General features: G+C 54.0%; 1 protein-coding gene across 3 annotated transcripts in view; it reads right to left on the reverse strand.

Annotated features, from left to right (window-relative positions):
• Nucleotides 1-3,113: 3,113 nt before the first annotated feature.
• Nucleotides 3,114-17,582, reverse strand: part of SPOCD1 (SPOC domain containing 1) — a 28,382-nt gene continuing 13,913 nt past the window's right edge. Inside the window, exons 2-14 of one of the 3 annotated variants that reach the window (XM_058660822.1) lie at nucleotides 13,053-13,097; nucleotides 12,075-12,251; nucleotides 11,534-11,597; nucleotides 11,179-11,269; nucleotides 10,728-10,887; nucleotides 10,508-10,624; nucleotides 9,139-9,264; nucleotides 6,787-6,901; nucleotides 6,484-6,613; nucleotides 6,086-6,221; nucleotides 5,547-5,636; nucleotides 5,152-5,338; nucleotides 3,114-4,086 (exon numbers count right to left, since the gene is read on the reverse strand). In XM_058660822.1, the coding sequence (XP_058516805.1) occupies nucleotides 3,419-4,086; nucleotides 5,152-5,338; nucleotides 5,547-5,636; nucleotides 6,086-6,221; nucleotides 6,484-6,613; nucleotides 6,787-6,901; nucleotides 9,139-9,264; nucleotides 10,508-10,624; nucleotides 10,728-10,887; nucleotides 11,179-11,269; nucleotides 11,534-11,597; nucleotides 12,075-12,251; nucleotides 13,053-13,097 (2,106 nt within the window). In that variant the 3' untranslated portion in view covers nucleotides 3,114-3,418. Of the gene's footprint in view, nucleotides 4,087-5,151; nucleotides 5,339-5,546; nucleotides 5,637-6,085; nucleotides 6,222-6,483; nucleotides 6,614-6,786; nucleotides 6,902-9,138; nucleotides 9,265-10,507; nucleotides 10,625-10,727; nucleotides 10,888-11,178; nucleotides 11,270-11,533; nucleotides 11,598-12,074; nucleotides 12,439-13,052; nucleotides 13,098-17,582 lie in introns of those variants that run through there. The other 2 variants (XM_058660824.1, XM_058660825.1) reach the window with 2 other exon arrangements.

A 17,582-nucleotide genomic window follows, 5' to 3' on the forward strand; every position in this document is an offset into this window, starting at 1 on the left:
CACCTGAGGAGCACAGGTGGCTCCTGGGGACCAGCTGGCCCACTGCCATCCACCGGCAGTCAAAGTGACAACCTCAGGATATGGCCCTCCCGCGGTTCCACCTCCTCCAGGAAGCCAATCAATCAGTCAGAGCCCAGCTCCTAGACACCCTCCTCCTCCAGCACCAACAGTCTTCCTTACCCTGAAGAGAGCCAGCCTCATTTATTCTCTTTCTCTGAATCCAACTGAGGACTAGCAGACCAGGGGTGGAACTGACCGGCTCCTTCCACACCCTCCCAGCCTGCCCTCTGACCCTAGCAGTCAAGGTCGTTAAGGTTACAGACACTGGGAAATAGGCAGGCCAGAAGGGGCTTCTGCCAGTGGGGAAAATCTCCAAAGGAGGCCCAGGCAGGACTTCCCAGCGTGCAAGCAGGCTGTGTGAAGTGGTCAGATCCAGGACTTCCAGGAGGTCCCAGCCATGCCTTCAGGGCACCCTCCCCCTACACCCCCCCAGCTTCTGCTTGCACTGCCCCCAAGAACCAGAAACTCCCTCCCTCCATGGCACAGCTGCCAGACAACAGCAAGGACAGGGTCCTGGACACTGAGCTGCCTCCTGCCCCCCAACTCCAAGTGGAAAACAGGCATCCCTGTGTTCCACAAAGGGGGACCAATGCCAAGAAAGGACAAGTGAGTGGCCCCAGGCTGCCCTCGGGCCTCTCCAGGAACAGGCAGGACATGTGGCTCCAAAGTGAAGTTTCTGTTCCTAGCCTTGTGGGGAGCCTCACTGTCTCAGTCCTGGGGAGCTTGACCAAGCACCACTACACCCTGGCTCCACAAAGAAAGCCTCCTGCCTCAGGCCTCTGGACAAAGTCAGCCACGGCTGGGGGGAGGGGGGATGACGGGATGTAAATGAGGAAGGACAGGAGCCCACACTAAGCCAGCCTGGCTTCCAGACTCCAAGAAAAGATAGGCAGACCCGGGGGCATCATGGCTACCTCAGAACTCAGTTCAAAGGTCCAGTGTCCGGCCGCTGCGTCTTGAGCTGCGAAGGTAGCTGCTTTGCTGTGGCTGGGTTCTGAGAGGTCAGCTGGGGTCTCAGCCCAAGAGTGCTACCATTGTGAGCCCACTGTGTGCTGGAAGCAGCAATAAGTGTGTGTACAATCCTACTTAGCCCTCCTGAAATCTGATGAGGTGCAGCTCATCCCTAGTCATGGAGAAGAAAACTGGCCACTGAGAGGGGTAATTAAACTTCCTTCCATCAGGGGTATCTGGACAGATTTATGCCAACAGTTCAACAAGGATACGTGGAGCCAGCTACCCACCTTCAATCTGGGAACGGAGAGAAGCCAAAGACTCACGCATGCGCAGCCAGCGTGCCCATTAAATGGCAAAGCAAAAAAACTGTCCAAGGATAGTTGCCCAAACAAGTTCCGGCTCCGCCTCTATGATAATGATATGCAGATGCATGCAAATCTACACAAGCGATGGCACAAACCTTCGGGAGCTATGGGGTGACAGAGGAGGCGTTGCTATGGAAATCTCAAAGCGACACTCCCCTCCACCACCCGCACAAAGCCCAGAGACACAGGCACAAAGACCCGGGGTTCCTCGCTCCGGCGCCCGGAGGAGCACCGAGCGGCCAAGGGCGTGACCCGGAAGGACCCTTCCAGATAGCTGCCAACCGGGGCGGCTGGGGCCCCGAGGAACACTCGGGGAGAGCATCGGGATCCCCGAAAATTCAGCGAGTTACAGGGCCTTTAAAGTGCTGGGGAATGTAACTCCGGCCTAGCAACGAGAACCCCGCCCAGCGTCGCATAGCAACGTCCCTCGAGCCTAGCAACCACCATCCACTCCCCCTAGCAACGTCAGGCCTCATCCGCCCTCCTGGGGACCAGGGCCAACAGGCAGACGGGGCTCCTCCCACCAGCCTGACTCGAGACGGGTTGCAGAGTTCTGGGGTCTGCCTCTGCAGGCGAGGTGTGACAGCGTGCTATCAGCTTCATTAGCAGAGGGGAATACTGAAGTTCCTAAGTTCCTGCCCAGATGACAGAGTCCGCCCTTCCCTGGGCGCCCTCGCACCTCCCTGCGCGGAAGTTCTGGGTCGTCCCCTCCAGCCCGAGCGGCGTTGGGAAAGCCACCCAAGTTGCGGGCTCGGAAGGAGCTGCGGGCTTGCATAGTAATGCGCGTCATTTGCATACAGCGCAGAGACTGTAGCGCTCCCTTACAGCCTGGAAAGTTCCTGAAGGAGCCCCGTCTCCTCCCCTTGCTCACCTGCCCAGCCCCTTCACGCGACCCGTACCTGCTCCCCGCACCACACCCCTACCCTTAATCGCAGTTCTTTCCTACAAGTTCCTGCACCCCGCCCTACCCCCAGCTCAGCCGCGCTCCTGCCAGCCCCATCTCCATCCCAAAGCCGAGGGCCCCCTCTGCTGTCGGCTGCGGGTAGGGCACCTGCCGAGCTCCTGGGGCAAAAAAGAGGGGCTCCCACTACCGCCCATTGCCCCACCCTCCCCGATCCAGCAGGGCCCTGTGACAAGTGCAGCTTGAAGGACCAATGGGCAGCAGGCACATCCTTCCGCTCTGGCCCTGGTTCCTCACACCTGGTGGGCTGCTCAGGGGCAACTGGCTCCCAGGTCAGCTCCCCTGGGACACAGCCCACATGGAGCCACTTGAAGATTCCAGCTGCAGCTCTGTGCGTGTTCACTGCGGATCGAGGGCAAGCAGGCACCCACTGGGCAGAGCACCAGCTGACACAGCACCCTGGCTGCCCTCCCTCTGGGCCCGAGACCCTGGACATGCTGCAGGGCCAGCACCAGGTGCAGCCAAGTGTTAGCAGCGCTCTGCAATCAGACACGTCCACACTCACAGGGACACACACAAAAGCACACAGACACACACAACAGGGATATGGGCCAGGATAAGGAGATGTGCCACCCCTCCCTGCTCACCTCTGCCAGAGGGAAAAATTTTACAAACATCATTCTGGAAACCACTGAGCCTTCCCCTCTCCCCACTTGCTCCCACCCAAGCAATCGTTAGGTGTTGGTGCTTTTTTAGAAACCTCTGTTCATTCAGCTCACTTCCACTCAAGTCCTGACTCCTCCCTGCCCACCTCCTCTTCCTTCACAATACTCCTAAAATGCTTCCGGAGGTCACCGGGGCAACATCTGTGTGCCAGCCTCAGTCATGGTGAAGGACCTCGGATCACCATCTGGTCGGGCTGCACAGCTGGGCTCAGAAACCTGGAGATGACTCCCCTTCCACTCCCAGCCTCCTCCCCAGAGCCAGCAACCAGAGCCTCAACTTGGACAACTTCTTTATTGAACTAAACATCAATACCAAACTTAAGAACAGGCAACTGGAAGAGGGTAGCTGGGGGAAGGAGACCCACCCTCCCTGGGACTCCCTGAAACAGCTGAGGGTTCAGCACCGGGCAGGGTCACACCTCCCCAGGAAGGGGATGCTCAGAGCCATCCCCTTGTGCTGGACCCAAAGATGGGTCAGGGGCTGAACCAGGAGGTCCTGCAGCTGCTGGGGGCAGGCCCGGAGAGCTAGCAGTGCCAGGGGCAGAAGGGGGCTGCACAGATGCTGCAGGGGAGAGGAGAAAGGCTTCCTGGGCTGGCCACAGTGAGGCTTGCAGCTGGTGACTCATGGACACTAGGGACTCCAGGTGCTGCAGCAGGGCTTGGTGGGGACAGAAAGCCTGATGGAGATTCTGGCCACGGCCAAAACCACGGCCTGCTGGTGCCACTGAGTAGGAGTGCCGGAACTGACACCAGCCTGGTTCTCGGGGCTGTTGTCCTTGCCCGGGACCCTGCCAGGTTTGGGGCTCTACCCACAGCCTCCCCCTACCTCTGGGTGCCCTCTGCCAAGCCAAACCTCCCCTTGGGACCAGGCTGCCCTGGCCATGGGCCGGCTGTGGGGAGCTCCTGGGGGCCGTAGCCGGTCTCCTGTCCTCCGGCTGGTAGCACTTCATCTCCACTTTCCTGCTGAATGAAACCACCTTGCGGACCTTGCCCCACAGGGGGTTGGACCCTGCCGTGTCCGGAAGCCCTTCCTTGGGGAGCAGCACAGCCAGCAAGAGGCTCGAGTGAGTGACTTCCAGACCTGGGGACAAAGGCAAAGGAAGGGGCACTGTGGCTGCCACAGGGGTGGGGGTTGGATGCCGAGAGCCTAGGAAGACCTGGTCTCCAGAGATGGGAAGAAAGTGGAGGTGAGCCTGACCCAGAGGTGTGTGTACCTGCCTGGGAAGGGCGTGGCTGGTTCAGCCCCAGGACCTCTACTTGGTGTTCTGGGATGGTCTCCACCCACTCCACAAGGCCCTCTCCTGGGGCCATGCTGGGAAGGACACCCATGCACAGGGGGCAAGCCTGGCCCAGCACAGCAGTAGGGAAAATCCCTTCTGTAGGTCCTGCACCAGGGTCAGATGTGGCTGTTCCAGGAGTTTCTGTGATGGGGTGCCTAACTCCAGAGACAACATGATGGGAAAAGGGGGAGGGCTAGGGGCCAGTCAGGCTGCTTGTGGGTGACACCAAACTCTGCAATGACAAATCTTGGCCTCTTCCCTACTTCAGTTTCCTCATCGGTGAAATGGAGACTATGAGAGTACTATTCTGTTAGGGATATCTGCAGACTGAGAGGTCACCTAGATAAAGCTTTCAGAACAGTGGCTCACATCCAGGAATGAGTTACTGTTATCTCATCCCATCAGCCAGGAGTTTCCCTTTGAGATGTACCAGCTGCCCCCTAAGACACAGGAGACCCTGTCAGACCGGTCACCAAGAGAGGGGTGCTGGAGCCAGTGCTGTGGGTAAAGCTGACACCTGAAACACCAGCAATCCATATGGGCGCTGGTTCAAGTCCTGGCTACTCCACTTCTGTTCCAGCTCTCTGCTAGTGACTTGAGGAAAGCAGCAGAGGTTGGCCCAAGTGCTTGGGCCCCTGCATCCATGTGGGAGGTCTATTAGATGCTGCTGGCTCCTGGCTTGGGCCTGACTCAGCCCCAGCCATTTTGGTTAAATAATGAACCCGTGAATGGAAGTTCTTTCACTCTCTGTGATTCTTTCAAATAACTAAATAGCATCGAGAGAGAGAGAGAGAGAGAAAGAGAGAGAGAGAGAGAGAGAGAGAGAGAGAGAAGGAAAGGTGTGATAAAAACATTGGGAAACTTACCTGGGCCTCCCAGGGGGCGCAGCCTGCTAGGCAAGGGCTGGAAAGCTGGCAGGGGCAGCAGGACCATGCCCACCTGCTGCACAGCTGCCAGGCCATGGCGCTGCTTGTTGTTGAGATAGGAGTAGAGCAGGCGGCAGTTTTGAGTGTCCCGAGCCCCGTGAGGACACAGTCTGAGCACACACGTGTCCTGTGGGTTACACGGCAGCAGTCTGAGCAGCCATCGTCCTCTGTCCCTGCACACATCCCTGGGACCACCCAAGCCTCTGAGAACCCCATGGGGAAGTGGGTTCTCCATTTTGCAAAGGAGAAAGCAGAGGGTCCTGCACACAGGAAACTAGGCCTCTGCTCCAGAGGAGAGGCTGGCAGAAGAGCGGTGCTCAGGAGAGAGTGGGTACCTTGGCCTTGGCTGGCTCGATGCTGGCCAAAAGGTCCCAGATGGTGTTAGGGGGGATACAGCCTGCTGAGCGGATCACCTCGGGCAGAGCCTGTGGCAAGCACGCAGGTCAGTGAGCCCCCAGCCCCCCATGCACTCAGAGCAGGCAGATGTACCCTCAGCCACAGCGGACAGGCAGCATCCCTGGGCCCTGAGTGGCTGGTCCAGCCAGGCTCCTGCACCTCTGGCCCTCTTCTGATAGGTCAGCTGATTGCTCTGTCACTCAATAATCACTCCTCAACCCTCCTATGGCCCAGGGAGGTACCAGCAGCCTTCTCTGTTGGGCCCCTCTTGGGTTACAGGCAGTCCTCCACCCCCATGTGTCTGTGCAGGAGTGGGGCTACCATCACGTTTATCCCCATGCCTAGCACAGAGAGGGTGCAATGCCTTGCTTTAGAATCAGCAAAAACCAGACAAGGGAATGTCCAGGACTGGACAGTAGTTGATGGGCTGCGCAGTGAGTTGGGGATAGGGGTTCCCTGGTGATTTGGGCAGGCACACCTGAGCAAGCTGACAGCTATGTCCCAAGACCAGCTGAGCAGTAACTCGGAACCGCTTGATGGAGAACATGTCAAGCATGCCCTCCCAGAGGGGCTGGTTAGTTAGGGTCTTGGTGGACCCGGCAGGCATCTGGGACCTAAAAGAACAGAGAAAGACAGGGCCAGGCAGAACATCCACATGCCCCACCCCAGTTTCTCCTCTCTTTTCAGAGCAGCTCCTGGGTCCCCACCACCTGGCCTTGCAGAGGGGGTCCAGGAGAATGGGAAATTTGTTCCTGCCCACAGTCTGGGGTGATGGGGCACTCAGGCAGGAGAGTCCCTCTCTGCTTTGTGCATCTGGCATCCCAGCTGGTGGCTGCCCCTCCTTGCTGCCAACCCTGCTGGCTCCCAGCCCCACACCTGTCCTGGGGCTTCGTGGATGCTTCTGGAGCTGCCACAGTAGCCGGGCTTGGGGTTCTCTGGAAGACACCATCCTCGCCGCTCTTGGTGGCTTTGAGGAAGCCTGGCAGCTCACTCATGGGGTTCCAGGCTGCAGACAGCAGAGGCAGAAACTGAAGCAGGCAGCCAGCACATGAAAGCTATGCTAGGGCTTCGGGAAGGAAGGTTCTTCCTAAGAAAACCTGGGCTGCCCACTCCCGCTGCTGCTGAACTAATCCAACTAAGCGCCCCAGTCTGCCCACTGCCCCGATGTGGCACCCGGACCTGTGCAGATGCGGCAGTTGGGGTCTAGGAAGTGGTGTTCGTGCTGCTCCGTGGTGTCTCCTGATGCGGCAGGTGGGGCTGGTGGGCTGCTGCGGTCCGGGGACTCCAGGAAGCCCTGGCAGACAGAGGACAGAGCAGCTCACTGGGAGCACAGCTGGGGAGGCTGAGGGCCTCCCCGGGGAGTGGGCCTTAGAGGCATGGCAGGTTCTGCTTTTTCTCAATAGTGTTTTTGTTTGTGTTTTGTTTTAATTACGAAGTACCACGAGGGATGGGGATTTGGCACAGCAGTTAAGCCACCACTTGAGATGCCTGCATCCCACCAAGGGATGCCTGGGTTCAAGGCCTCGCTCTGCTTCCAATTTGAACTTCCTGTTTATGCATACCCTGGGAGGCAGCAGGTGATGGCTCAAGTACTTTGAGTGCAGAAAAAATGATTGGGAATAAAAATAACATTAGTTACCCTCCCCTGCCAAAAAAAAAAAAAAAAAAAAAAAGTAGATTTTCAACCTACAAATAAAACCTGCAAAATTACTGAGAAATATTGCAAAACCACTCCTTTGTCCCATCAATCAGGGGCAAATGTTGGGACAAAGGCGTTTCTTTATCACGGTTTTCCCACACCCAGGCCCTGGGTCTGTCACGGAGACAGCTGGGGTGGATGCTCAACTTCACTGTCTGGCTTTGTTCATTAGGCACATCGGAGTCGCTTGGAGGTGACACCACACCTACCAGGAGAGCTGCAGTGCAGGCAACACCTCTCCTGGAGGTCAGCTGGGTCATTTCCAAGTTGTCACCATGACACACAGAGAGTGCAACAGAGAGCATGTTGCTAAACCATCGTATCCCCTGAGGACAAGCCCTCAGGAGCTGGTGATGGAACCAGGGAGAAAGAATGCTTAAAGACCTCTGGGGTGGGTTCCTGACACAGAAAGGATGCCCACATCCCCTAGTGAAGTTCCTAGACTTCAGTCTAGGTTCAATTCAATCCAGCTCCTTGTTATTACACCTGGGAAAGTAACAGAAGATGACCCAAGTGCTTGGGCCCCAGCCAACCATGTGGGAGATCCAGATGGAATTCCAGGCTGCTGGCTTCAACCCACGCCAGCCCCTGCTATTACGGCCATTTAGGAAGTGAGGTAATGGATGGAAGATCTCTCACTGTTTCTCTGTGTCTCCCCCTCTGTCACCTAGCCTCGCAAATACATTTAAAAAAATTATAATAAGACTCTCAATGCCACTGCCATATCACTTTTTCCCTAACAGCAGTGGCTTCAAGCACAAAACAAGCACTGCTTAGCAAGATTCAGACAACTTTGAAACTCTGCTCCTGCCTCGCAGAGCCTTCCCCAGCAGGTGCCCGCATGTTTCAGAGTTCCAAAGTCAGGTCCTGGTCAACCAGCACACATCAGGTGGTGATCACCCTGGAGACTAGAAGTGACAGAGCTAGCCCATGGGGCACCATGAGGTCTGAGTGAGGCACTGATTGTAAAAGGAGCGCGCAGGGGCTTTGCCGTGACCTAGCCCCTGTCCCCTGCTCTGCTCCCTGTTCTCAACCACGTTTGGTACAGAGGGCTTTTCTCTGGGTCTCCCCAGATCCTGTCCTCACAGGGAACAGGGATCAGTTTGGAGGCAGTCATGCCCCTAGAAGCCCCCTCTACACAGGCCATGGCTCCTCTAGTCACTGGTTGTGGGCTGGGAAGCATGGATCTCTGGCATGTTCACTGCCAACTCCCCAGCGCCTACCTGCACCTGGCAGACTCAAGGACCCGCCCTATACCCTTCTGAACATACAGTTTATCAGAATGGGGTGAACACGTGACCCATGCAGTGGCCAACACAGCCAGAGTGCCTTCTTCCAGAGGGATGGTGGGAGCTACAAGAGGCTCAGGCAGGACTACTGGGTCCAGGGGCTGTTGAGCCACTCTTCCAGACTCCACGCAGGATGGAGCAGCCTGGAGGGAGGATCTCAGAACAGAGAGAAGAGGCTCAGTGACAAGACAAGGCCTGGACTCCAGTCACTCCCACTGGCTTCCAAGACCCAGGATAAGTTCTAAAGGGTCCTCTGGCCCAGCAACCCTGGGCTCTGAGTGGTCCCTGCCTGGGGCACCCCTAAACAGGTCCACTGCAAGGCCTCTGTTCCCCACCTTGGAAAGCTCACTACTTGGACCAATGTGGCCCCTCTGCTTTGCAGCCTGAGTCCTGGCCAATGGCTGTAGCTGGAGGCAACTGTGGTTGGGGGGACTTGACTTAGTGCCACATGTTAGGGACCTGCAGGAGGCTGCGTGGCTGGCCAGAGGAGGGGCAGGGTCCCTGGGCACGGAGTTTGCTAGTTCCAGCTCTGTCTCCCCTTACCACCAGATCCTCCAGGGTCAGCGTCTGATCGTCATCTCGCGGGATCTCGACTTCACCCTTGTGGGTCAACTTGGAGGCCGGAAGTCCACATAGCTCCTGTTGGTGCTGTTCAATGACCTCCAGGACCTGCAGAGGCGGGAGCAGCCCAGGCACAGCAGGCTGAGGTCTGGGACACCACACGCTCAGCTGTCCACTTTCTTCCCCAAACTCCTCTCTCCTGTGGCTCTCCCTCCAGCCATGCCTTTCCATGATTCTGCCAATCTTACAACCCTTGGCCCTGTCTACTCATAGTCCATGCATGTACTTGCTAATTCACATCCCCTTCCAGGAAGCTCTCCTGGACCAAGCACTTCTGCCTCTGGCTGGGCCTCACCTTCTGCCCTGAGGAACATGTGAGGAGGGGAAAGGTATACCAGGCTCAGAGACCCAATGGGGTGGCTAGCAAAGGCTCACAGGTAACCTCGGGCCAGCACCTCCCTGACCTGAGTCGCAGCTAGGACCAATTGAGGACCTGTGCTACACAGCACACAAGGAGGATGCAGCCTGATGCGTGGCATCCAATAAATGCCAGCTGGGATTCTTATCATTGACCAACGTCCTCCTGCCTAGACTGCCTCTTCAAAGCCACCTGTCTCCCCTTTCCAGCAATTCCTGGCAGGCCAGGATGATTGTTTTAAGGCTCCACTATTGTCATCTGGATTCCCAATTGTTGAACAAAGGCCCGTATTTGCATGCTATCTTGATTCCACTCCTTATGCCACCCTCTAATCACATAATAGGTCTTACTCCCTGGCCACCAACGGACTAGGCAGGGACAAAAGGTCAGTGAAGAATGGATGGATACACCCAGTGGATAGCAGTGGCCTCCACGCTGGCGCCCATCTCCCCTGCACCCATCCCACTTTCTCTCACCAGGATGCCCAGCAGTGGGCAAGCCCTTGCCAGAGCCTGCTCAATGTTGCACCTGCCTGCCCCACCCCAGCAGTTTCCAGACAGGGAGAGGCCTACGGATCCAGGGCATGTGGGGATTCAGCTGCCAAGGCCAGCCTTGCCTGAGTCTGTGGCCACAGGAAGAGCCCCAGTCTCTCCTGGGCCTTCTAAGGCTGGGATGGAAAGAGAGGGAGCCCCAGTGCTGATCACCTTGGACTCCAGATCCCAGCTGTCACCCGTCCCCAGGTCCACACAGCACCTGATCTGCCGCCTTCTTGTAGACACCCCATCTTCCCCAATCCCCTGACCCCAAGCCTTTCCATTTCAGCCTCTTCCTACTTTTCTCCAGAAGGCACTCCCTAAGCCTCTGACTCCTCTCCCTGCCCTCTCTGTCTCCTATTCCTTTGATCCTGTCTGTCCCCTGTGCTGCCCTGCTCACCCTCTTCTCCTCCTGGTCCCGCCAGCGGGACAGCTCCTGAGGGGCCAGCTGGATGGAGGTCATCCGCACCAGGTCATGGGGGGTGACTTCGCCTTGAATTATTTTGAGGAACAGGTCCTGCAGGGGTGGGAACCCAAGATACACCACCTCTTCTGATTAGCCCCACCCTAGCACCCAGCATCCACAGGAAGGCCTCCAACAAGGGCCTGGCCATGCTCACTGGGTTCCTGGGGTCACGCAGGTTGAAGAGCAGGCTGCGGTACTTGCTCTTGTAACGGCCATTGGTGCCTTGTGTCAGGTCCAGGAGGGCAGCCTCAATGCTGGTAGCGATGGCCTCTACTGCCTCCTCACTCAGCGCCAGGTCGGGCAACTCGGGGAGGCTGGGGGACAATGGCAGGGCCATAGTCACTGAGCCCATTGGATTAGTAGTGCACCTGGCCCCAGGGGGGCCACCTGGGCACCTGCTGGTCTCTGTTGCCAGGAGCCTGTTAGTTTTTGCCCAACCTGGGGAGGAAGCACCTGCCGCTCTCCACTCGCAGGTGCAGCAGCAAGGCCTGGAGAAGCCCAGGGCTGGCCCAACACCACATCTGCGGTGGCAAAGCAAGCCTAGCAGCCAGCTCCAAGGCTCTGTCTCCAGTTTGTGCTCAGGGACTCTGCAAGCTCGGTCTTACCGACTCCTCAGCGCCTCATGGATGGCACGGACCACGGTGCCTTGGACTGCTGGGTCCAGCGTTGACCTCTGCTGCAGGGACTGGAGCTGGACTGTGGAGAGACAGAGTCTGGGCTCCGGGAGGAAGTGCCCAGGGTGGTGGGGTACAGAGCAGTTTGAGGCTGAGGGTCAGGTAGACAAGGAGGGGGTCCTATTCTTAGAGACCTGTTCCCCCCACCGCAAGCTCAGGCAGCCAGCAGCTCCAATTCTTTGGGCAAGGACCACAGGCTGATGGGTGATGGGGAGAGGAACCCCAGGAGGGTGGAGCCAGGAGCCAGGAAGCCAGAAGCCAGGAAGTCAGAACCATGTCCACCAACCTTTGCCTGAGACCTCTGTCCTCCTGGGTAGGGCTTCCTCTGCCTCAGCCTCCACCGGGCCACACTGTGGGGAGAGGTGAGGAACCTCTGGCCCAGGAGACACTGCTTCCGTAGTCACTGCCTCACCCCCACCCCCACCAGCATGAGGGGATCACAGGGTATGGGTAGCCGCTGTCACGTCTAGACAGCTGGGCTTTCCAGGGGCAAAATGTGGCTTTTTTGTGTGTGTGTGTGTGGAAAATGGGCTAGGTTGCATAGGCCACCAGAGTCCAGGAGTTCCAGGAGATGCCAGCAGAGCTCGGTGTGCTAGGATAGGCTGGCTGATCCCACCCTCTGGTAAAACTCTGAAGTCTAGAGGGGCAGGACCCAGAGGACCAGAGCCCAGGCTAGCCCATGAGGTAGAGGCTAGCCCGTGTCTGGCTGTCCTGCTGTGTGATGGTGAGCAAACCATGGCCTCTCTCAGAGCCTCAGGGGTGCCTCTATGCATCAGAGGTGAGGGGACCCCATCCAGCAAGACCCAGAGACCCCAGTTGTTTTGAACCTGGCACTCCGTAGGGCCCTCAACCAGGGGCTCTTTCTTCCTTCTGTGCCTCTTTGTGGATGGGCCTGAGATGACCTCTGTCAAATCCTTCAGAGCCTCCAGCTTGGGCATCGGCTGGCCCCCTGTCGGGCGGTGGCTGGTAGCACCCAGGAGATGGACCACTGGCCCAGACCCCAGCTGCAGGAGAGATGAGCCCTTCAGACTGAGCCCTTCTGCTTCAACCTCCTCACCCCACTCTGGGCTGCAGGCACCACCAGGACAAGGGGCCAGGCCTGACACACAGCGGGGATCAGCAGAGCTGTCTGTCTGCTGCCCACACTTTCACATCCATCTCCAATCCCAGCCACAGCCAGAGGCAACTGGAAGCCCCCTTCCTCAACCTCCTGATGGGGGATGCCCCACATCACAGCTCTTCTGGAGATAATGGGCTCACTCTGTGTCCCTCCCCTGAGGCAGCCGCTACTCGCTCCATAAGGCTCCCTCGGACTTCCTGGAGAGAAATCCCTTCATGACCGATTGCAAGGCCTGGGGCTCATTTTGGTCTTCTTCTGAGCTACAGGGTCTACCCAACTCCCATGTTTTTCTGCTATGGCTGCCAGGGAGCTTGGAGTTCAGGCAGAGCCTTCCAAGACTGACAGAGGGGGAGGAGTTGTAGTAAGATTGTCCCTCCCGCTTCCCAGCTTCTTGCTTCCTTCCAACCTTTACCACACTCTAAGTGTGTGGTGATTTATTTACTGTAAACCACAGGGAACAGTTTAGAAGGCAGGTTCTGGAATGAAACATCTTGGTTCTAAGGTTGAGCAGGGAAGGGGACTAGAAGTCTGGGTTTCATCATCACGGGGGAGCTGTGACCAGGGGATGCCCTGCAACCCAGTGGGTCGGGGCACCAGGGCAGCTCCATGGTGGGGGAATCCCTCTCTCCCCATCACACCCAAGGAGGGGGACGAAAAGGGGCAGTAAGCAAAGGCGCAAACCTACTAGGTAACATACAAGCTTCACTCCATGGGGCCTTTCTTCTTTGTCCTTGGAGAGAAAGAGGACCTGAGATTAGGATCAGTTCCTCCACCTCCCTCAGCGCACAGAGAAGTCACACTTCCTGTGAGGGACAGTGATGGTTGCTCACTGGCATTTCACGCGCAGAAGTTGGGGCAGAGCCAACGTCCATCCAAGAGAGATGGCTAACAAATGGTGACAGCGCTCGGGACACCTTGTGTGAGATCACTCCAAAGGGTAAAGGAATCAGGATAAAAATGGCCATCCTGGGGGCTTCCACACATCACACAGAATCTGGTTGAAGCCTCACAACAACTACACCCAGTTCCAGGTAAGGAAACTGAGGGAGCCTTGCACGGTCCCACGGCTGGGAACCTGCAGAGCCGACTTAGCATCAGAACCTACTTCTATGGACCTCAAAGCCCAGGCCCTTGACGGCTAGGCAGTGTGGGGACTCGGGAAAACCCATGCTTCATGGCGTATCATTGGGAGAAGAGGAGAAAAAAATAGGTTAGGAAGCGGGGTGTGTTGCATAAGCCCATTTATGTAAATACATATTTATAGATATATGATGGAGACTTCCTCTGGGGAATGACATTCCAGGGGAACTTGTACTTTTCTGCTTGTAGACACATGGGTATTTGTTCTTCAGAATGAGCATGTATTTCTTTTATAATGAGGAACATATCTTTTTATTAAAAAACGAGTTCAGAACAATGTGTGTAGTGTGTTACAATTTGTGTGACAGAGAAAATGAATTTTTAAATTTGTGTTTGCTTGAATGCACATGAAATATGTTAGGAAGAAGCTGTAGGGACCTAACCACCCGCCCTAGGGCAGGGAGGGACTGGGTGTTGCAAAGGACACCTTCCTTTTTGCGTGCACATTTATGAACCAGGGGTATGAAGTAAACCAAGGGACGGGTGCCATGTCCCGCTTGAAAGCCCCACCACCTCCCATATCACAGTCCTTGGACCAAGCCCTACTCAGCCTCCCGCCCTCCCTGCTTCTTTTTAAACTTTATTTTTCTGTTCATTTATTTATTTGAAAGGCAGAGCAACACAGAGGGACACACACAGAGAGAGAGAGAGAGAGAGAGAGAGAGAGAGAGAGAGAGAGAGAACGAGGAGACACCTGGTTCACTTCCCAAATGGCTGCAACAAACAGAACTGGGCAGAACTGAATTCAAGTGCTTGGAACTCCATCCAGGCCTCCACTTGGGCCATCTTTCTGCTGCCTTCGAGTACATTAACAGAAAACTGGGTCAGAAATGGAACAACCCTTACTCAGACCAGAGCTCTGATATGGGAGGCTGGCAATGTAAGAGGTGGCTTAACACACTGCACCACCATGTGGGTTCCCTGACAACCACCCCTGTTGTCTGCTGCTGACTCAGCTTCCTCTTCACGCACATGGGAGATGGCAGAGCAGCTGACTCCAGAACTGAGCCCCTGACACCCACAGAGAGCACAGCAGGAGTTACTGGCTCCTGGCTTTGGCCTGGCCTAACCTCAGCTATTGCCACTATTTGGGGAATTAATCAGAAAATGGAAATGTGGCTCTCCCTTTTGCTTTTTCTTCCACTTTCCCTCTGTCATTCTGCCTTCCAAATACATCTTCAAACAGCAGTAATTGAGGAGCAGGGAGGAAAACTGAACACAGAGGGTATTGTGGAGGAGGGAGCAGGAATGTTCCAGTGTACAGCCTCGGGACTGGCCCTGGTCGCAGGGACCCTCAGGCTAGGCAGCCAAGACTTCAGTCGTTGGACTTGGCTGAGCAGAATCCAAAGCATTTGGGCAACACACTTACTAAGCAAAGAGGCCCAGCACACGTGTGAAGGGCAAAGGCAATAAAACTGGCAGATCTGGTTGGGAATCAGATACAACTTCTGGAAATTTACAAATATTGGAATAACTAACATGAAAAACTCAAATTGTAGGTTTAATAACTATTAGAGCCTAGACAAGTGAGTGCATTGAAGACAGATTTCAAGAAATTTCGAGATGATTCACAGCACAAGGACAGTGTGGCAAGGACTCATCTGTCAACTCAAGTTCCAGAAGGACGGAGGCCAGAGAATGGGGCAGAGGCAGTATCTGAGGAACTCATGATTAAGAAATTTCCAGAACTGATCAAAGACAGCAATTCACAGATGTGAAAATCTTGGTGAATTTCCAACAGGATAAATGAAAGGAAACTCACACCTAGCTTCATCAACACTGATGCTAAGGAAATGAGAGAAAACAACAGCTAAGGCTCAGAGCACGGGAAGAGGGCTGCTCCCGCTGGGGCCGTTCAGTTCATTCTCACCACAACCCCAGGAGGCAGGCGTTGGGACCAGGATTACACTCATGTTACAGAAGAGGAAACTGAGGCACAGTGCAGCATTCCAGCTCACACTATGCCACCTAACCAAATAGCTAGGGACTAAGTACAGGTAAGGTTAATCCAGGGGCTACACCAGGGCTCTAGGCCACCCCATGAAAGGCCATCTATCCATCAAGGGACGGCAATTAGACAAATAGCCTTCTCTCCGTGGCAAACACAAAAAGTAAAACATGCCAGAATATTTTTGATGTGCTTTTAAAAAGCTGTCCATTGTAGGCCCAAAGTATTTTCTTTTAAATGGGGATGAAATAAAGATATTGTGGAGAAAACAAAGAGTTGTTTTTCTTGACAATTTTGCTGCATTCAATAAACAAAAGCACTAAAAGATGAGCTTGAGGTAGTAAGAAAGAAAAATTATCTCAGCTAGAAAACTGAGGCGCGAGGAGAAATTCTGAGCAAAGACAATGAGAAATGTGTTGTTCAGTCTAAACAATCTCCACAGGAAACTACGGTAACAGTATGCAACTTGTGTGATTAAGAACAAACAGATAGGACCCATTCACTGTCTAACAACAGCGCACAAATTGTGTGTGTGATCAGAATTAGAGGGTACCAAAATCCTGTATCATCTGCAAAGACAAAGCTTGTAATTACCTTTATATTTTGACAAGCTAGGTATTCCTGCACAGTTTCTAAGGGAACCACCCAGAACTATATAAACGTATGACTTAGTTATATTATTAACATATAACTATATACTTGTTTACCTCAGGCACAGAAAATGTCTGAATTATTAGAGAAACAAAAAGGGGGTAAAAAATAATCATAACCAGATAATACGTGGGGAAAAGTAGAGCGATGCAAGAAAATAAATAGTAAACATAGCACAAATAAATCAGAAGTTACAACAAATGTAAGCAAACTTCAGATACATACAAAAACAACCAGACCCTCACAACAGAGAATGTAATTATAGGGTATTGGTAACATTCCTTTCTAAAACATAAGATGCAAAAACTTTCAAAATAATAAAATAGGAAATATGTAGACAGGCAAATTCCAACCAAAATTAGTTCTGAAGCTATATAACTGTCAAATCAGACAGAAGCTGAAAATAATTAGAAGCGCTAAACACACAGTTTTACTAAACTTGTATCTAATCTAAACTTATAAGCATCTAATAACTTCAAAATACATCAAAAAATCGGTAGAACTACAAGAAAAAAGATCATTGCTGCAAATGTTTATGCATATCTGTGGCTATTGATAAGTCAGACTGGCAAACTAATCATCAAAAACAGAAAATAATTAATGAAAACACTTAACAAACTTGACCGATTCATAAGCTTGTCTGACTCCAGAAGATTGATTACAATAACTAGAGGATATGTTCTTTCTACATAGATATGAGATTTTTTTTTAAAGATTTTATTATTATTGGAAAGCCGGATATACAGAGAGGAGGACAGACAGAGAGGAAGATCTTCCGTCCGATGATTCACTCCCCAAGTGAGCGCAATGGGCCGGTCCGCACCGATCCAAAGCCGGGAACCAGGAACCTCTTCCAGGTCTCCCACGCGGGTGCAGTGTCCCAATGCATTGGGCCGTCCTCGACTGCTTTCCCAGGCCACAAGCAGGGAGCTGGATGGGAAGTGGAGCTGCCGGGATTAGAACTGGCGCCCATATGGGATCCCGGGGCTTTCAAGGCGAGGACTTTAGCCGCTAGGCCACGCCGCCGGGCCCAGATATGAGATTTTAAAATTTATTTGAGAAAAGACAGAAGACAGAACAGGACAATCATTCATCTCAGCTATATGTTGGCAGCGAAATATGGGGCAAACGGAGACTTTATGATGGACCATATCAATCAGTGGACGACCTCATCGAGCGAAACTGGCAGCGATTCATAACTGCAGAACTATTAACACCACTCGAGCACATATCTCAGAGCATGCCCCACATCCGGGACTTGGGGTGGGCGGGAAACTGGGTGGGGCTTCTCCCTCAATATCCCCCTTTACCTCAGATACATTATGGAAACAATATGGACATAATAGTACTACCCACTTCCCTATACTCCCTGAACCTTTTTTTTTTTAACCGCAATTAACTATGTAAAGATTGTCAACAACAATACAATAAAAGATAAATAAATAAATAAAATTTATTTGAAAGGCAGAGCAACTG

This window comes from Ochotona princeps, chromosome 2 (assembly GCF_030435755.1).
Source record: "Ochotona princeps isolate mOchPri1 chromosome 2, mOchPri1.hap1, whole genome shotgun sequence".
NCBI classification, from domain to species: Eukaryota; Metazoa; Chordata; class Mammalia; order Lagomorpha; family Ochotonidae; genus Ochotona; species Ochotona princeps.